The 21,732-nt window shown below is 39.9% G+C and overlaps 1 protein-coding gene across 3 annotated transcripts in view; it reads right to left on the bottom strand.

Annotated features, from left to right (window-relative positions):
* DARS1 (aspartyl-tRNA synthetase 1) overlaps positions 1–21,732 on the bottom strand; it is a 67,017-nt gene that overhangs the window by 17,579 nt on the left and 27,706 nt on the right. For all 3 annotated transcript variants that reach the window (XM_080670715.1, XM_080670716.1, XM_080670717.1), the window contains 3 exons: positions 8,041–8,143; positions 2,827–2,907; positions 1,666–1,725 (listed from right to left, as the gene is read on the bottom strand). In XM_080670715.1, coding sequence (XP_080526841.1) covers positions 1,666–1,725; positions 2,827–2,907; positions 8,041–8,143 — 244 coding nt within the window. The remainder of the gene's footprint in view (positions 1–1,665; positions 1,726–2,826; positions 2,908–8,040; positions 8,144–21,732) is intronic.

The raw sequence follows: 21,732 nt of genomic DNA, 5'->3' as shown, positions 1-21,732 counted from the left end.
CTTGACACATGAAGGAAATAAATAAATACTTCCTGGGTAGTGCAGGTCTTACAGAGAACATAATGCCCCATCTAGGGTGCTAGCTGATATTGCCATGAGGGCCCAGGATTGCCAGATTCACCTCCAACTTTTAAAGGAAAGCCATTTAGATCTAATGTGAAAACCCCCATTTTCCAATGGTGGCAACAAATTAAAATAAAATAAAAATGATGTGAGCCCAAGAAAAATGTTGTTTGGGTCAAATTCTAGAGGCAAAATCAGTAACTTGTGTGAACAAATAGCACAGGCAAATATAGTAAGATATTTAACTGCTGTGGCCAAAATGATGAAAACCATGAGGTTTCTAGGCAGTATCAAGAGGACTTTTGATTATTGCTAGCCTTTTCTATATACTACAAATTAATGTGGAAAAGTAACAGTTTACAAAAAACAAATGGTCAGGGGAAACATAGGTGTACAATAAGGGCAGGCCTGTAGATTGCAGAAAAGCTGGAAAGAACTTATAAGGTGACAAAGAACGTAAGCTTTAAGTGGAATATGTTATGTAAAGGAGGAAGATGTGGTCAAAACCTTAAGAAAGAAAGATGACATTGGTTTTACTGTAATGATGAAACCACTGAAATCTTTCACTTGCAACCAAGCTAGAAAGGGAAACAGAAGCCTATGAGGTTACTATATAAACCAAAGGGTCAACTACTTCTTTATTATTAACTAGAGGCCCAGTGCACGAAAATTCGTGCACTTGGGGAGGGGGGGGTGTCCCTCAGCCCAGCCTGCACCCTCTCACAATTCGGGACCTCTCAGGTAGGGTCCCTAGGCCTGGCCTGAGATCAGGGCCTATCGGGGCTTTCCTTCCCTGGGCTGCAGGCAGCTGGCCCCACCCCCACTGCTGCCACTGCCTGCCATCTGTGCAGCGCTCCCCCCTCCCCTGCCATGGGTGGCCTCCCTCTGTAGGCGACAGGCTGAGGTGCAATGGCTTGGCTGGCCTGGGTCTCCCTCTTTCTTTGCTGGGGGGCGGGGCCAGCCCTGGGAGGGGCCGTCTGCCTACCTAATCGCCCCTAACCGCTTGCCTGCTTACCTGATCACCCCTAACCGCTGGTCTGCCTATCTGATCACCCCTAACCCCTCTGCCTGCCTGCCTGATTGCCCCTTACCGCTTGCTTGGGGGTGGGCCAGCACTGACTTCTGGTTGGTTAGCCTCTGGTCATTATGACCCAGGGTTTTTATATATTAGGAATTCTGTGCTTAGATCAAATTCAGAGGATTGAGACATTAATTACTAAACTTCACCAGATTGCTCTAAAATCTGCACATAATTTCTTTCACAATTTTCTAGTGATATTAGTAGTTATTATGTTTCCACTTGCTTACTAACTTGTCTAAAACAGGTTATCACCTTGAAGCAAGCCTTTTTACTGGCTTCATGCTCCTTTGTCTTTTTAAAACAGTGCAAGTCAATATCCTGTGAACAATTATTTGACTGTCCTTGTTGCCTGCAATTCTTTTTTGGGGGAGGGTCAGTTGGAAAGGTAAACTGTTTCTTGTATTATCATACTTACACATAAGCAAACAACAATCAGTTCAATGAGCCCAAGACAGGTATGTTATCCTTGCCCTCCTTGATTTTGGCATAATCATGTCACTTAATAAATAAATAAGGCATACCCTAAGATCAATGACTCTGTTATCTAATCTTGTATCCTGGTTAACAGTAGCTCTTCCTTCCTAAAAAAAAGAGAAAGAAAAACAGATTTTACAAATTTTTTTCAGAACACAAAAAGCACTTTTAAAATATATTCTTTTATATATTGATTTAAGAGAGAAAGGGAGAGGGAGAGTGAGATAGAAACATTAATGATGAGAGAGAATCATTGACTGGCTGCCTCCTGCACGACACACACTGGATATCGAGGCCGCAACCCAGGCATGTGTCCTGACTGGGAATCAACCGTGACCTCCTGGTTCATAGGTTGATGCTCAACCATTGAGGCATGGTGGCTGGGCCAAAAAACACTTTTAGAAGCCATGTATACTTTTAAGTGACAGGTGTGTTTATGTGTACTAATATTAAACCCCAATCTGGATCCAAAAAAACAAGAAGCAGGTTTAGAGAAAAGTTACTGTTAAAAGAAAGAGATGGAAAGAAGAGAAATGAGAATGAACAGGGATTCTTTCTTTCCATCTCCCACCCCAAAAGCCTTGCCTCATTATTGAGACATCAGAAGATTGAACCACCTTCATTGATTCCTGGATTTTACCTGCTAGTTAAAGACTGAAGGAACAGATATAAGCTGATGACTAGTGGTTCTCATTGTATGTTCTGGACACCAGTGAGACACCTTCAGGGAGTCCATAAATCAACCTATTTTTCATAATATCTTTTCATTTTCACTTTCTCCTAACCATACTGAGGAGTTCAGCAAAGGCTTCATAATGTATGCTATCACATCAAATTTAATGCAGAAGCAAATATGATCTAACTGTTGCCTATTAAGCCAGGCATTACAAAGATCTATGGATGTATTTATATTATTGTTACTTTCTATAAATTAATAAATATTAAAAAATTTGTTTTAACTTCTAATACTGTAAATATTGACAGATATACCCACAAAAACAAAAGCTTGTGAGGTCAATTATTTTTAAACGTGTAAAGGGATTCATAGATTAAAACGTTTGAGAATTGCTGATGTAAGAATAAACTTAAATAAAAATGAAGCTCATAACAACAGGTACCTTTTATATAGAAGTAGGGCATCAACTTTTCAATGTTTTGCAAACTAAACATAGAGAGGAAGCATAGTGTTTCAAAAAGTATAATTTTACCTCTTCTCCTTCCACCTCAGGCCGAATGGCATCATCCAGCTGCAGGGGCAAACGGGGTTCAGCAACACTGATCACATAAATCTGAAAGTGAGAGATTACCAAAAAAGATCACGAAGCACACAAAACCTGCTATTCTTTGCTTTTTAAAAAAAAACTACAATTGACTTAAACATGAAGGAATATTTGCATACATCTTTAACTGAAACTATGTACTAAAATCAAACAATATTGTATATGTTTTTTCACCTACAAAATGGGGATAATAATATTTCTTGCCTACCTCCCTGGGTTGGTGAAACAGTCAAATGGGAAAAATATACTTTGTAAACTCTAAGGTGCTCACCAATGTGATGAATAAGTAATAACTGGAGTTGAGGGGTCTGGGTTTAAGGACTTGCTTTGTCACTATAGCTGTTGTTAGGCAAGTCACTTAACCTCAGAACTTCAATACCGTACTGTGTAAAATGAGGTCTGCAGTAAAAATCAAATGGAATAACGAATATAAAAACATTTTCATTTGAAGGGGCCATTATCAAATGAGTTGTTAACGGCATTTAGCTATTTCTATCAACAGAACTACTGTCGCCAAAACCGGTTTGGCTCAGTGGATAGAGCGTCGGCCTGCGGACTGAAGGGTCCCGGGTTCGATTCCGGTCAAGGGCATGTACCTTGGTTGCGGGCACATCCCCAGTGGGAGGTGTGCAGGAGGCAGCTGATCGATGTTTCTCTCTCATCGATGTTTCTAACTCTCTATCCCTCTCCCTTCCTCTCTGTGAAAAATCAATAAAATATATTTAAAAAAACAACAACAACACAGAACTACTGTCAGCCCAACTCTGCTGTACCTCTCCTTCTTTTCTCATGCTTTTCCCAAATATGCCTTCCTTGCTTTCTTTCATCAAACATATTATATCTCCTTTCCTTCTGCTCTCCTGGTTGGGAGCACCAGACAAGGGCATTCCTTTATGGTGCTAATATCCCTCAACATCCACTCACACTAATTGCATATTTTAGTGCTAAAAAGCAGTTAGGTCATAATGAATTAGTACTCTTAATGTTACCCCATTAATTGTTCCCAGCTATGCCTAGAAAACCTGCTAAAGCACAAAAGGAAAACAGACCTTATTTAGTTAATTCAGGAAATTATATTCTTCCAGTTGGTAGATCACATTTAGCATTCAGGTGAGACACTTAAAGAAAAACCTATCAGAAGGATACTCCAGTCCTCCTCATAGTAAAATAGCATTATTTGTCACCACCTCCTATACCCAAATTGTAGCACTTCCTTTTGATGAGTTAACAGAAACTTGATCTGCAATGCAAAGTTGGAAAATTGAACAGCTACCTCTTTTATTCAGGAAACATGTCTTTTCATGGATTTTAGAGGGAGAAGAAAGGAAAAAGTCATCAAAAGGCTGCCTCCTGCACTTTCCCTACTGGGGATCAGGCCTGCAACCCCAGCATGTGCCCTGACCAGGAATCAAATCTGAGACCACTCAGTATGGGACAATGCTCAACCAAATGAGTCACATCAATTAGGGCTTTTAAACTATTCTTTTGCCCAGCCAGCGTGGCTCAGTGGTTGAGCGTCGACCTCTGAACTAGGAGTTTACGGTTTGATTCCCAGTCAGAGCACATGCCCAGGTTGGGGGTTTGATCCCCAGTGTGGGGTGTGCAGGAGGCAGCTGATCAATGATTATCTCATCATTGGTGTTTCTAGCTCTCTCTCCCTCTCCCTTCCTTTCTGAAATCAATAAAAATATATTTCAAAAATTCTTTTTAGAACTAGTAAAAATTCATCGTCTCCTTCACTTGGTTATGAGTATTCTGAACCTCACAGAGTGCTTGGTGCAAAGTATATTTTCAGTAACTGCTGGTTTGAATAAATAGGTAAGTCATTGATTATAAAATTCTATTTAGTATAAAATATTTATGCTTTGTGAGATACTTTATTATTATTTTTTATTGAGGGAAAATTTGTAAGCTCTTTGGGCTTTATATTTATTATCAACATTAATTAAGTTTATAATAAACTAGTGGCCTGGTGCATGAAATTAGTGCACATTAAAAGGGAATTAATTAGAGGAAATATTTTAATATTGCTATTTGCCCTTTCTCTATAATAGAAGTGTCAGAGATGAAAGAAAATTAGTTAAAATGTATATGAAAACCTCCTTCCTGTCAGAGTCTGTGGTGCGCCGTGGGACCCAGAGTCAAGTCCCCGCCCACCCGCACGCCTTGAAATCGTGCGAGACCCAGACCAGGTTGGCCCCACCCCCGTCAAGTCCCGGAGGGTGACGCTCTATCCACTGAGCCAAACTGGCTAGGGCCACCATTTTATATGTATACTAGTGGCCCGGTGCACAGATTTGTGCACATTGAAAGGAAATTAATTAGAAGAAATATTTTAATATCGCTATTTGCCCTTTCTCTATAATGGAAGCATCAACCAAACTCACAATCGACAATGACAGATCGAAACACACAAGTGCGACTGGCGCCAGTGAGAGTTTTATATGTATCGCGCATGTGCGAATCAACTTAGCCTTTTATAGATATAGAATACACTTGCTTAATTAGATCTGCTTTCTGATTTAGCTAAACTTTTTCCAGCCCAGTGAAGCACCCCAACTTCTCTTTCAGGTACTTGTCAGCAACACAGCAGTAAATATCAACATGAAGCAGATTATTATTGTAGACTAGAGGCCCGGTGCACGAAATTCGTGCACGGGGGCGGGGGGTTGTTCCTCAGCCCAGCCTGCACCCTCTCCAATCTGGGACGCCTCGAGGGATGTCCGACTGCCTGTGATGGTGGCGGGGATCGGCGAGTGGGGGCGCGAGTGCCTCCCAGCCGCACACCCAGTGCTGCCTCTGATGGCGGTGAGGATCTGCGCATGGGGGCGAGAGTGCCTCCCAGCTCACACCCGGTGCTGCCTCCGATGGCGGCGGGGATCAGTGCCTTGGGGCCTGGTGGCCTCCCAGCCACACACCCCGTGCTGCCTCCGATGGGGGTGGAGATGGCGGCGGGGATCAGCGAGTGGGGGCGCGAGTGCCTCCCAGCCACACACCCCGTGCTGCCTCCGATGGCGGCGGGGATCTGCGCGTGGTGGCGAGAGTGCCTCCCAGCTCACACCCGGTGCTGCCTCCAATGGTGGCGGGGATCTGAGCGTGGGGGCGAGAGTGCCTCCCAGCCGCACACCCAGTGCTGCCTCCAATGGCAGCGAGGATTGGCGCGTGGGGGTGCGAGTGCTTCCCAGCCGCACAACCAGTGCTGCCTCTGATGGCGGCGGGGATCGGTACCTCAGGGCCTGGCGGCCTCCCAGCCACACACCCCGTGCTGCCTCGGATGGAGGCGGGGATCGGCGGCTGTGGCGGGGTGAGTGCCTCCCAGCCAGACTGTGGGCCTCCAGCAGGGCTGAGAGCACTGGGCGCCGCCATTTTTGTAGCGGAGTGATGGCTAATTTGCATATTACTCTTTTATTAGATAGGATAGTGTAGGGAGAACAAAGGGTAAAATATTTAGCTGCAGCAATGTTTGACTATATTCTGTGTAGTGAGAACACCTGAAGTCATTTTCAAAGTCCACCATTTCTTGCTTCTTTCCAGTTGGGTCAAGTTTCTAAGCTTTCTAAAACTCCATTTTCCAGCTAATGAAAAGAAAATAGGATTCCAGAGAGTCTCCTATCTACCTACTCCAGGACTTCTGTGAGGGTCAAATGAGATGAGGCACAGGAAAACGCTTCACAGACAATTGGTTAAAGTGTGAAATGTTTGCATCTGGTTATAAAGCAAGTCATGTTCCTGGGCTAAAGAAACTGCAGGGAGGCTAGTTGTTGCTAGGGAGAGGAAACCAGGCGCTGCTACGTGACGTCATTACCCACAGCAACCATTTCTGGGCTGGGCTGGGCTGTGGGCTGCATTTTATGCCATGGGGTCTCAGCAGTGTTAGCTGTGATTTGGTAGGCTGTTGTTCTGGGGTGCTGGCAGGGCCTGTGTCCCACTTGGGGGAAGCTGAGCGTTGCTTTGTGGGCGCCAGGTCCACAGTACTGTTTCTCTGTAAATGGCCAGTGCGTGTCACAGCAGCTCCTGCGCTGAGCGTCTGCCCTGATGGTCAGTGCATGTTGTAGCGATTTGTCAGACGGACACTTAGCATGTTAGCCTTTTATATATATGCTAGAGGCCCGGTGCACAAAATTCGTGCATTCAGTGGGGGGGGTCCCCTCAGCCCAGCCTGCGCCCTCTCACAGTACGGGAGCCCTGCAATGGATTGCCTCAGAGGTAGGCCCCGCCCACCCAGCCGGGGTTCTGCGATGGATCGCCCCCTGCAGAGGGAAGCCCAGGCTACCTGCCACAGCGCCACTGTCCAGGTAGCCTGGGCCTCCCTCTTTGGGGTGATCCATCATGGGGCTCCACAATGGATCACCCCTGCAGAGTAAGGCCCCGCCCATCCACTGTAGCCCGCTGGTCAGTGGTCTGGGCTGCCCTCTGCAGGGCGATCATGTGATCGATCGTGCCCCTCTGAGCGAGGCCCCGCCCACCCGCCAGTTGGTGGCCTGGGCCTCTCTCTTTGGGGCAATTGTGGAGTCCCCTGATTGATCGATTGCCCTGTTGGCTTGTGGCCTGGGCCTCCCTCTGCAGGGCGATCATGGGGCGATGGCCGGGTCCCCGCCTTGGCTGGCCTGGTGCCAGTGCGTGTCATAGCATGGTCGTCCAGATGGTTGTTCTGCTATTGGGTCGTTTGGTCGATTTGCATATTATGCTTTTATTATTATAGATATATTTAAAAATATTTTTATTTCAGAGAGGAAGGGAGAGTTAGAAACATCAATGATAAGAGTGAATCATTGATTGGCTGCCTTCTGCATGCCCCCTGCCCCCGCCACTGAGAATCGAGCCCACAAGCCAGGTACATGCCCTTGACCGGAATCTAACTCAGGATCCTACAGTCCACAGGCCGATGTTCTGTCCACAGAGCCAAACTGGCTAGGGCCACAATTTTATATATATATATTTCTTTTTATAGAGAGGAAGGGAGAGGGATAGAGAGTTAAAAACATCGATGAGAGAGAAACATCGATCAGCTGCCTCCTGCACACCCCCTGCTAGAGATGTGCCCGCAACCAAGGTACATGACCTTGACCGGAATCAAACCTGGGACCCCTTCCACTGAGCCAAACCAGTTAGGGCAACGATTTATATTTTGAAAAAAGTTACCTTTTGAACATGTAGCTCTACATCTTGCTGTGTACAGCTTCCAATTTTCTGATTCACTTTTCTCACAACACCTTCTACATCTACGATGCTCTCTTTGTTGATGCTGTCAAAAGAAAAAAATTCCCGACTTTAATCATCTTATCAGAGTGTCAGAACTCATTTGGTGTTTCACAAGTAAAGCTGAATATATTAGACACTTCTTTAATAGAGTAAACCACTTGAGATAAACCCAGACTATTTAACAATACACTATTATGCAGCACACCTTGTGAGATTCCTTGAAGATTTTCTAGATGCCATCATTTAATTACCATTTATAAAATACTCTGGTTATAAAAGGACCAGCACTGAATCACAAGTAATAGGAAAAAGTCTTTCAATTATTTATTAAAGAACATTTCCCTCCCTATAGTTGAAATTTACTAAGATCAGCATTTCCTATAACAAAAAACACTGGCTTCAATAAATGCAATTACTGGGATGAAATGGAACTAAATAACAGAAGGCCAACTCGAAACATTTCAAGGTAATAAAAAGACATTGGGGTGCTGCAATTAAATCCTCATTGCCTATAGAATATACACTGTCATTTACTGAATTTATGGCAGACAATTATTGGATTGTTAATCCCATTTAAGAATGTCACCCAGCCAGCATGACTCAATGGTTGAGCGTTGACCTCTAAACCAGGAGGTCACAGTTCGAATTGCTGTCAGGGCACATTCCCAAGTTGCAGGCTTGATCCCCAGTAGGGGGCGTGAAGAAGGCAGCCCATTAATGATTCTCTCATCGTTGATGTTTTTCTATCTCTCCCCCGCTCTCTCCTTTTCTCTCTGAAATCAATAAAATATATATATTTAAAAAAAGAATGTTTATATGAAGCGAAATATACATTAAGAGCAAAATAAATGCATCTTCTGGGCAGTTTAATTCCATAGCAAACTTGAATTTTGCAGGAAAATCTGCTCTAGACTCCCTGTTTATCTGCTATGTCATAAACCCTAGTTAACTTTTGTATTAACCTCTCATGGTTCAATTCCCTATCCAGAATCATACAGAATATAAACAAAAGATGTAACTCTCAGAGTGAAAATTCTATGTATTCTGAAGAGGTATTGAGTCCTTCCTTAGTAGTTATGGTGCTATTTGACAAGATTCCAGAAATCCAACAATGCTTATTTTACAAAAGAGAACACCACAATCCATTTCAATGAACACGAGCTCAGGGTTGGGAAAAGGATCAAAATAAGAATAGATGGGAAATGGTGAAGAAAAAAAAATTTTTTTCACTTCACTTTGCTACACTGCCTAAAATTTCACAGTGTCTGTATCAGCTACCTTAAAAAAAATCAACAGTACACACATAAGTCTTCTGAACTAGGGCTACCACCTTACACTAACTAAACCTGTGTATTGAAGAAACTCACAATTTATCAAGGCAAAAGAGACAGTTGGTAAACTAAGATAAGGCTCCTCTGTGACCCAAAGGCACAAGAGGCTTCAGTTTATTGTTAAAAAGGCTAATACTGGCAGTCTAATGTCACTGAGCCTTTGGTCAATGTGACTGCTGCCTACCAGGTGCCCTGTTTGTTTGCATGAGCAAACCGGGTACAGGAGTATATAATTCAGGCCTCGTGAAAATTCTGCTGCTCACCTTAGACCTTTCCATAAGGAAGGTGTTTCTCTTCCTTACTGATGAGTGTGATGCTTCATAGAGTAACCTGACTTGTCCCAACCAGAGCTCGACCTGCTCCATTCCACTTTTTCCCTGGCCATCTTGGGTCTCCTACCTCACCCTCTCTGACTCCCTTCCAGACAGTCTTCTTCAAGCCAACTCAATAAACACATCTACTCTCAACTAGTTTCTTTCTTTCCAGAAAGAAACTGGAGTATGGTAAAGATACTTTGCCTAAGGCTAACTGAAGTTTCAATTACAGAAAATAAAATTTTATCTTCTTTCTCCCTCAGAAGTACCAGATGATTCCTTTTATCCAGGATCTGAAACTTGGAACTGAGCCTACCTTCAGTACTTCATTTAATTCAGTAGTATTACCTGCTAAAATACTTCATCAGTTAGATTAGAAAACAACCAGCATTTAAATATTGTTTCCAATACTAAATAACTCCGAAAGAACTTCTGAAAACATGACCTATTTCTTAAACTAGGGCCAGAGTGAAACTTCTGTAATCACAAATTGGTCTACTGAATCAATTAAAAGTAGGATTAACCAGATATAGAGGATGCTTATAATGTTTTTGCCCTTCTAATCTCAGTATTTCCCCTTATTGTATCTAGAAGCTACATGTTGTTAATAAATACTAGTAGCCTATTTAGATATTAGTAAAATCATTCCATTATTTTTAAACCTTGGATAATTTAGCTGTAATATCTCTATATCTACATCTAAATCCATAGCTATATCTATATATCTACATTTATATCCTATTTATCCCTATTTATTTAAAGACATGAATGAATTTAGAAGAAAAAAACCTTAAAATAAAAAAGTCAAATTTGTGGAAAAGGGTCAGACTAGAACTTGCTAGTTAGAATAAAAACGTTATAGTATGTATAGAGTCAATACAAGAGGGATAGAAATACTTGAATAAGCTACTGCCAGTATTAGATAAAATTCCATTTTGTACAAAACATCTAATGATTTTAACTAATATTGTATGTTAAGATGGCTTAATAATTTATGTGCATTACATTTAGAAATGAATGCCACTATATCTATATTTTGAAAGAGGTTATGTCTAACAGTCAACTAAAAGCCTTGGAAGGAAGAAGATCCATAGTGAAAAGCAGAGGAACTCCTGGGAACTATTTTATTGTAGGAGAAACGGATGAAGCAAATAAAACACATCTTTTTTCAAGAGCTAACTAAGTCAGCTATTTTTATTATTGCCACTGCCTCCCAAAACACACTATCACTGCATTGTGTTTTATACTGCTTTCATTTCCCAACTACCCTTTTGAGCCTACATATAATTAATCATTCTACAAACAAGATGAATTAGTATAGCCTTGATATTAAAAATGCCTCGATAGGCACAACAGACTTCATGTCATCCATTAGAAACTGTCAACCGTCAATTTAATAGTTAACTTCTAACTTATACTGTCTTTAGAAAATAAAGTAATAAAAATCACCATTCTTTACATAAAATATTTCATAAAAATATTTAGAGTTGGCTATCAAGTTTTTTTAAAATATATTTTTATTGACTTCAGAGAGGAAGGGAGAAGGAGGGAGAGATAGAAACATCAATGATGAGAGAGAATCATTGATCGGCTGCCTCTGCACACCCCCTCCTGGGGATTGAGCCCACAACCTGGACATATGCCCTGACAGCAAATCCAACCGTGACCTCCTGGTTCAGAGGTTGATGACGTTCAACCACTAAACCAAGCTGGCCGGGCTCACGTTTTTTTTGTTTTCTTTTTAAAGAAATGATATAACATATGAGTAACTCAAACAATCATAAAACATGCAACTTGGGAGAAAAACAAACTGTACTTGGTTATCTGAAGGAATAAAATCCCATCTTTCCAATACAAGTGCCATACATTTATTACTTGGGGCCTCACTAATAACTCCAGGGACACTTTCCTTATCTATAGTTCTCTCAATCTTCATTAAAAGCTTTTGCATGTCTACAATACATAAGAAGTAGGGAACTAAAGAAGCCTGGTGGAACTAATAGAAACAGGTACAACTGTTGTATTAAATAACAGCTGGCTGCTGAATATATATTAAAAAAACAGAACAAAACAAAAAAACAGGAAAGTGGCAAAGAACCACATCTTTACCTAGCACAGTAATAGATGTTCACAGTGATGGCTCTCTGTCATTAAGAAAAAAGAAGAATGTGTAAAATAGACTTCAAAGATTCTGTTAAATTTATCAAACTAGTTTCAATAATTGAAGGAGGTAAGCTTCATAATCTAAAATAATGAGTAATGTCTTATTATTTAATGTTTCTGAAAAAAAAAATAGAGTTCTTAGCATATCTTGGTGGTACACTAAATTATTTGTCCCAACTCTTCATTCCCATGTGGTAGCAGTAGTCATCCACACTTTTGCCATGGCTTCAAGGTAAACAGGTTACTTCTCTTCCCTTAGAATTCGGGGTTGGCCATATTACTTGCTTTATCAATGAGATGTCAGTGGATGTGATACCAGCAAAGGCTTGAAATGTACTTATGCAGTTGAACTTGCCCTTTAGCATCCCTGCATTTCTCTTGAGAAGATGATGCTCAGGTAAATTGATGGTCCAAATAATCTGAGAAACACCAGGACCCAAACCACAGCTTCAGAACAAACCTAACTCTAACTGGCCCACAGATGTAGAAGCAAGAAATCAAAGTTTGCCCAGTCAGCATGGCTCAGTGGTTGAGCGTTGACCTGTGAACCAGGTGGTTCAATCCCCAGTCAGGGCATATGCCTGGGTTGTGGGCTTGATTCCCAGTGTGAGGCGTGCAGGAGGCAGCCGGTCAATAATTCTCTCTCATCATTGATGTTTCTATCTTTCTCTCCCTCACACTTCCTCAATGAAATCAATGAAAAAAAATATATGTATATTAAAAAAAAGTTTATTGTTACATGCTACTGGGATTTTTAAAATTCTATAATTCTATTTATTAAGCATTCATAAAATATATACATTAACATAATTGAGGACATAAATTAAAATAATTTTAAAAATCCATATCCCAATAATACTTAAATAATTCAACACTCCACTTCCTCTATTTCCTTCTTTTTTCTTAGATAATCCATATATTTTACTTTTATACTAGAGGCCCAGTGCACGAAATTCATGCATGGGTAGGGTCCCTAGGCCTGGCCAGCAATCAGGGCCTGCTGGCTGCTGGCCAGGGCCTTCTTCGTTCCGTGCCGCCCCCTGGTGGTCAACACATGTCATAGTGAGCGAGTGAACTCCCAATCTCCCAGTTGAACTACCCAGGGGACAATATGCATATTAGACTTTTATATGTATAGATAATAGATTCACATTTCTGTAATACTCCACAGGTTTTATTCATTCTGACATTACAAAAATTTTAACTGGTACTACTTTTAAAAAATATATTTTTTTTTATTGATTTCAGAGAGGAAGGGAGAGGGAGAGAGCTAGAAACATCAATGATGAGAATCATTGACTGCTGCCTCTTGCACACCCCCTACTGGGGATCGAGCCCACAATCTGGACATGTGTCCTTGACCCTTCAGTTGGCAGGCTGACGCTCTATCCATGAGCCAAACTAGCTAGGGCTTAACTGATACTAATTACAGGTACAAGGTATGTAGTACTGAACTATACAATCACGGTACCTGTCCTGTCTTTATGGAGTTTTCATTCTAAAATAGTTTGAAAATTATTTTTTAAAATTTAAATTCTTTATTGTTTAAAGTATTATATATGTCTTTTTTCCCCACTGACTTCTCCCCAGCCGCTCCCACCGTCCAGCACATGCCCTCACCGCCCTACTGTCTGTGTCCATTGGTTATACTTATATGGAAGCATACAAGTCCTTTGGTTGATCTTTCCCCCGCTTCCCTCCCCTGTCTTCCCTCTGAGGTTGGATGGTCTGTTCGATGCTTCTGTGTCTCTGGATCTATTTTTGTTCATCAGTTTATGTTGTTCATTATATTCCACAAAGTGAGATCATGTGATACTTATCTTTCTCCAACTTGCTTATTTCACTTAGCATAATGCTCTCCAGGTCCACCATGCTATTCAAATGGTAAGAGTTCCTTCTTTTTTACAGTGGCATAGTATTCCATTGTGTAGATGTACCACAGGTTTTTTTAAATCCACTCATCTGCTGATTGGCACTTAGGCTGTTTCCAAGTATTAGCTATTGTAAATTGTGCTGCTCTGAACAAAGGGGTGCACCGTTAAGTGTACATATTCAGTGGCAGTCACAATGTTTTGCAACCATCGCCATTATTTATTTCCAGAACTCCTTCAGTATCCCAAATAGATACCCTGTACTCATTAAACAATTAACTCCTCTTTCCCTCCAACTACTCCCTACCCTAGCTCTTGGTAATCTCTATTCTATTATCTGTGTCTATGAATTTTACTATTCTAGGCCCCTCAAAGAAGTGGAATCATATTTGTCCTTTTGTGTCTGACTTAATTCACTTAGCGTAATGTTTTTAAGGTTCATCCACGTTATAGCATTTATCAGAATTTCATTCCTTTTTAAGGTTGAATAATATTCCATTGTATGTACATGCCACAGTTTGTTTATTCATTCATCTAATGATGGGTTGTTTCAACCTTTTGTTTATTGTGAATAATGCTGTGATCTGTTTGAGTCCCCACTTTCAATTCTTTTGGGTATCTACCTAAAAGTGGAATTGTTGAATCATATATAAATTGTTTAATTTTGGGGAACCGTCATATTGTTTTTTCCAAAGCAGCTGTACCATTTTACAATCCCACTGGCAATGCACAAAGGTTCCAATTTCTCCACATTCTCACCATCATTATTTTCCATTCATTCATTCATTCATTCATTCATTGGTTCATTACTGATTTTAGAGAGAGGAGGTGAGAGGGAGAGAAACATCAATGTGAGGAACATCTACTGGTTGCCTCCCCTATGTGCCTCAACTGGGGATCGAACCTGAAACCTGGGTATGTGCCCTGACTGGAATTGAACATGGGATGATGCTCCAACCAATTGAGCCACATGGGTTATGCTGTTTCCTGTGTTTGTTTGTTTTTTGACAATGGTCATTCTAATGGGTATGAAGTGGTATCTTATTGTGGTTTTGATTTGCATTTCCCTAATGACTAATGATATTGAGCATCTTTTCATGTGCTTAGTGGCTATTTGTATATCTTTGGAGAAATGTCTATTCAAATCCTTTGCCCATTTTGAAATAGGGTTTTTGTTGCTGTTGTGCGTTGTAGTTCTACATGTATTCTGGATATTAATCTTTTGTTGGACATATGATTTGCAAATATTATCTCCCATCCTGTGGGTTATCTTTTCACTCTCTTGTTGGTGCCCTTTGATACAAAAGTTTTATATACATAAAATCACTGCTAAATCCAATGTCATGAAGCTTTTGGCCCATGTTTGCTTCTAAAGAATCTTATAGTTTTAACTTTTATATATTTAGGTCATTGATCTATTTTGAGTCAAGTTTATATATGGTATAAGGTCTTTCGCATGTGGATACCCAGTTTTCTTTGCACAACTTCTTGAACAGATTGTTCTTTACCCACTGAATGGTCTTGACAACCTTGTCAAAAATCAACTGACCATATATGTCAGGGTTTATTTCTGGGCTCTCTATTTTATTTCATTGGTCTATATGCCTGTCCTTATGCTGGTACTACACTGTTTTGATTACTGTAGCTTGGTAGTACATTTAAAAAAAAAATGTTCTTATTACTGATTTTTAGGGAGAGAGATAGAAACATCAATGAGAGAGGAAACATCATCAATGAGCTGCCTCCTGCATGCTGCCAATGGGGATCGAGTGCACAACCTGAGCATGTGCCCTGACCGGGAATCAAGCCTCTTGGTTCCTGGGTTGACACTCAACCACTGAGCCACCCCAGCCAGGCTGTATTAAGTGTTGAAATCAAGAAGTGTGAGTTTTCCAAGTTTGTTATTTTTCAAAATTGTTTTGGCTAGTCAGGGTCCCTTGAGATTCCATATACATTTTAGGATGCATTTTTCTATTTCTGCAAAAAAATAAAAATAAAAATAAATGCCATTGGGATTGTGACAGGGGTTGCACTGGATCTGTAGATCACTTTGGGTAGTATTATCATAATACTGAATTTTGAAGTGGTTTGTTACACACCAGTTTTTTTTTTCCCCGCAACAGCTAATACAATCTTAAGCTCAAGAAAGTTTTAAAATTAAAAAAAAAACACACCCCACACCCTTGAGTTCAAAACTATTATCTGATCTTAATAAAGGTCTCTAAAAGTTTATTTACAGTTTATCATACACACATTGCCAACCAACAGTGTGCATAATGCACTATAAAGATGTTTTTAAAAACCAGATATACAAAACTTTGCTATAAAACATTAGGTTGATTTTTTTATTAAACACAGCAGAATTTATCTGTTCAACTGAATACTGTCCTCTTTAAAGTGACTGCTCAGGGAAAGAGGTTGGTCTATAAACACATTTCAAAACCAGCACTGCCTAAAACGATCTGAAAATGACATCTGGAATTACTTCTTGGTTTTGTCACACATATTAGTTTTTTGGGGGGGACCAATTTCATTTATACTCATTATTTACTATCCTTTAGAAACACTAAAGACCATGATAAGAGTCTGGGTGGGAGAGTAGAGGAGACAAAAAAAATATCAAAAGAGAACAGCATTAGAAATACAAGGAAGTAACATGTTTCAAAAAGGAGAGAACAGTTAATATATCAACTATAGGACTAATACAGATAGAAGATATTCAACTTTACATATAGGGTTAATGTAGCTATAGATAATATATCAACTATTGGGCTGAGTAGTTATCTCTGAACATTTTTGATAATATATTATAGGAGATTATACTTACTTATTACTAAAAATTCCAATCTATATATATATAAAAGGCTAATATGCAAAATGTCCCCTTGGGAGTTCACTAGTTTGCTATGACGTGTGCTGACCACCAGGGGGCAGTGCGGAACTAAGGAAGGCCCCGATCGGCCCTGAATGCCAGCTTGGACTAGGGACCCTACCAGTGCACAAATTTCATCCACTGGGCCACTAGTGTTAAACAAACATGTAAATTTAAAAATGTAAGTCCCCCATTATATAGCCAACCCCTCTTCCTATAATCACTGTTTTACTATTTGGTCTATACACATCCACATTTTTTCTCATTTGCGAAAAATATGGAATGAATGTTTCATAAATTTTCTGTCACCCTTCTACAGAAGTTTTGTTCATTTTCTCTGTATTTTTTAATGTTGAAGCATAGTTTTATTTTTTTATTTATAGTGCAATGAAACTTATTTTCATATATATATAAATACCTTCACTATCACTATTCCCACATCAATTTCCTTTTATGTTCCAGTTCCTATGTGAAGTAGTTTACATATATACCATCTCGCTTAAACTTCACAAAAGTCTACAAGGTAGGTACTATCACAATTTTACAGTTGAAGAAACTGAGACTAAAAGGTCAACTGATTAGCCTAAGATCACATAGCTAGTAAAACCACATACAGATGACTAGAGAATGGTTAGACTTAAAAATTAGCACCCAAATTTTAAATACTACAGAATGTATCATTAGCTCACTTTGAAATAATACATTCTCAATCTTAGAAGCTCATGAGCTGCCAGACTCCATTATAGTTTACTAGAGGGAGGCCTGGTGCATGAAAATGCATGTACTGGAGTGGGGGGCGTCCCTCAGCCCAGCCTGCCCCCTCTCACAGTCCAGGAGCCCTCAGGGACAGGAGGTGACCCGGTGATCAGGGGAAGGTGACGCCCCCATCACACCTCTGCTGCTGCCATTGCTGGCAGCGCAAGCCTCAGCCGGCCCTGGTTACCTGAGCCTCAGGTGGCCCTGGGTGGCGGGGCAGCCGCCATCCAAGGCTTGCCTGCACCTCGGGCCGGCCCTGGGTGGCTGGGTAGCCGCCATCCAAGGCTTGCCTGCGCCTCAGGCTGGCCCTGGGTGGCTGGGGGGGCTAAGGGGACTGGGGACCTCTGGAGGCAGGCGCGTGGAGCAGCTGGCCCCGGTGGGGTTGAGGGGACTGGGCGCTGCCACCTTGTGGCTGTGGGTGCTGCCATCTTTGTGAGGGCGTGATGGTCAATTAGCATAGTCCCCCTTTATTAGATAGGATGTGAAAGAAACTGAAAAAACAGGCCCTTCATTAATAATTTTCAAAATGCTCAAGAATTGTGCTACCTTCTCCAATAATGCTGATGCATCTTGATGTCCTGCTATTGTTGCCAGTCTCAACAGAAATTCACCAGAATCTTTGTATAAAACAACATGAAGTTATAAAGTTATAGTTAGAAGAATTAATCCCATAAACTCTCTGAAATTTTGAGACCAGATTTTAGACCTACTTTTAAAGTATATCTTTATTGAAGTTTTCAATACAAATATTAAACTGGACAGGGCCAAATACAGAAGTTCTGTTTCTCCTCCAATAGGTAACTGCCTCTTTATAAACTACTTAGGTTCAGAGTTGCAAACCACAACAGTATAATGACCTCGCCTATGTTTACCAACTTATCCACATGATGCTCAAGGTGTACCCACATACCCAACTCCCTGTGGGCCTCTACTATAGGTGATCTATACATATACTTCCACCACAGAACCCATAACACATCTCTGTATGCAGCTGTTTATCTATTTTTACTCTCTCCCCAAATTAAGTTTTTTAAGTATTATATGTATCATTGTGTACAAGCCTAATATAGTACCTTTACCAGAGCAGGTACTAAATAAGTTTTCTAAATCAATGAGACTTCTGAGGATTTTGATATTTTACAATTTTAAAAGTTAATACAGCAAACTGAATTTTAGCTTACCAACTATGTAAGATATTTATTCTTTTGTAAAAGATCTAAAAGTAAAATAAACAAACTTGCATGTAGCTAGGTGACTCATTGGAGAATGGGAAAGATACTTGTGACTCATCAGCTACCAATAAATCACTTAACCACAATGACTAATACGAAGAAAAATTAAAAAAATATATGTATAGAAATAACAGTCTGAAAAAGTCTTTTTATTTTTCTTATTCCAGAATCCAAAAATTTCTATGTTGGGAGGGAGGCATGTTAAATAATCACAAATAGCAAAATATAATTTTTAACTTTAACAACTGCTTTTTCAAACAAACTGTGCTCCTTTTTTTCCCCAGTTTTTTTTTATTTCAAGAAAAACGATCTTAAATATAATATCGTTACATGCAATAAACATTAATATCTCAAGAAAAACGATTTTAAATGTTACATGCAATAAACACCAATTATTCAAGAAAAATGATCTTACATATAATATTACATGCAATAAACATTAATATTTCAAGAATAAAAGGATTTTAAGTATAATAATATTACTGAAACTGTACTAACATAGTATAAGATCACAAAAGTTGTAAGAAATATTAAAAATCTGCAAATAGCAGGATTACTTCTATTATATTCTAGTATATATATTTTTCCCCTCTGGCTCTATTTTTGCAACAGTTTATGTTGTTCATTATATTCCACAAATGAGTGAGATCATATGATATTTATCTTTCTCCGACTGGGTCATTTCGCTTAGCATGATGCTTTTAAAGTCTATTTTGTCAGATATGAGTATTGCTCATATCATTTTAAATACACAATTAAGGATCTGTTCTTAAAGATCTCCAGGGAATTAAATTTGCCAACCTTCCTATGTAACTCATTTGGTTGCTTCATTTTTATATTCATTCAATCATAAGAAAATTGATCTTTCCAACAAATTGATTACAATAATGTGTTGAAGAGTCATGTGGCACTTACAATCAATTGGTAACTCAACTTTTCAGATTAGTATATTGATGAATTGGCTATTCCTAGGAAAGGTAATTTTGGGAAAAACAACTGACCCCACGTTAGGCTCTGTTCTTAAGGCAAATAATCAAAAGCCAGAAACAGCTAGCAGTATAATCTAGTCAGTAAGGCAAAGATAAAAATCTCAAGTTTAATACCTAAAGTAAATGCTAAGGTAGTTATCTACTTAAGATATTAAAAGTGACCTCATATTTTGCCTTTTAAATGATTAGAAAACCCCAGCTGGAACTATCTGATTTGATATTTTTAATAGCAGAATCCTTGCTTTATTCCACCTGGTATATGGCCAGAGGGAATAGAGTTAAATGTAGGGCCTCATAGAATTAACATATAAATACCATTATTTTTCCCACTTTGTTGTGTAGGAAGTTCACAATGTTTTAAATATACACTCTCTTTGGGTAGCACTATTCAAAATGGAAACACCCTGAGAATATATAAACAGTCCTTAGGCACTGTCCTAGTATACACATTTCATTATATAAAAACCGATCTAAGACAGAATGAAAATTAAATGATAGAAATGGACTTTTTTTCATGAATGTATTTCTACCCTATGCTATTTTCCAAACCAAAGATTCTAACAGACTGGTTAGTTGGCTCACTAAGCTGCTAGCTTCTCAAAGTAAATGTTACTAAATATTCATTTGAATTACCTCATTTTTCATTGGTCCCTCAAATTTCTGAAGCTAATAATATCTACAAGTAAGAATTTCTTGCTTTATTTAAATAAGTAACAGAATCCACCAAAATTTATATGATGTTGTTCCTGTGCTATTTTTAATCATAATAGAAGTGGTAATATATTAAGTGATGGAATTCACAGTGTTTTCCAAATTTTTCTATTCTAATTCTAATTATACTCAGGAAACTAAGGGATAAAGAGAAATAGACCAGGAAGAGCTCAGAGAAACAATAAAAATAGACAGCCTATAAACTTCTATTTTCATGCTAAAGTACAATATATTCTATTGAGCCAGCTGAGGAATAAAAATCAATCGCTGTGCCACAAATACACAATTACTATTTAACCTTGATGTTAGGGTTATTGGGTCAGGAGTCTATGGGGCAGGGGAGTGTGTAGGGTATTCACAGGGCAAGAGAAACAAAGAGGGAACAGTGATTAACGATTCAGTGAGAGTGCTAGGAATGGAACTGAGGCTGCGTGAAGTCAAAAGGGGACAGAAAAAACTAGCAGAAAATGGGGAGATTGCTTTTAAAATAAAGTTCTGGGGAGCAAAAACCAAGGTGTGGCCACAGGAGTGAGTTGTTAAAGTAATGGTGAAGATAGTGGAGGAAAAGGAAGGAATTTTAAGGCCATAGTGTTCCATATACATTTGAAAACACTTAAAATGAGAGGAGCAGAATACTATCAGCCAGAAAAACAAAATGATTTTCAGTAAAACGACCTATTTTAGTGTTTGGACTTTTCATGAGCTCAAAGGCTGGATCTTCTCTTTATTTACTCAACATACATAAGCACTCTCCCTTTCTTCATTGCTATCAGAGCCTCACTCCTGTTTAGTATCCACTCTTTACCTGGCCAAGTGTTCTAAGGAAAGGTAAGTTCATCCCAGCTCCAGAATGTCTAGGATAGCCGTGGACAAACTACGGCCCGTGGGCCAGATCTGGCCCGTTCAGCTGTTCTATCTGGCGAAAGAGCGGAGGGTTCTCTTGCTCTCCCCTCCGCTCCTTCACCAGCAGCAGTGTTAACATGGCAACGTCGGGAAACACAGCTGTAGCTCCTTCTTCTGAGTGGGTGGATTTATATCTGCCCATTCAGTAGAAGGAACAACCTCTCAATCTTCCAGAGGCTCCTTGTAATGCCCACGGACTTGTCTCCCGACATCACCCTGGGAATGCGTAGACACATTATCATGGTGATGTAAGGAGACACGCCCCTGGAGAGCACAGTATCAGAGCCTTTCTGAGGTAAGATTAAGAGCTCTACTCAAACACAATTTTTTCCTGTTCCCACATTCTGTACATCACAATGACTTGTTAATAAAACAACAAAGACTTGCAGCTTTTAGGGCTTGTATCCACTGCAGTTTTTTCCCCCACTGCAGACGCATGCAGCAGGGAAAAAGACACACAGAGGACATGTCACACTAGCCATGCTGCGGC

Source organism: Plecotus auritus, assembly GCF_963455305.1.
Source record: "Plecotus auritus genome assembly, chromosome: 5".
Classification (NCBI taxonomy): Eukaryota; Metazoa; Chordata; class Mammalia; order Chiroptera; family Vespertilionidae; genus Plecotus; species Plecotus auritus.
The sequence above is the reverse complement of the archived record's forward strand: the minus strand, read 5'-3'. Positions and strand labels throughout refer to the sequence as shown.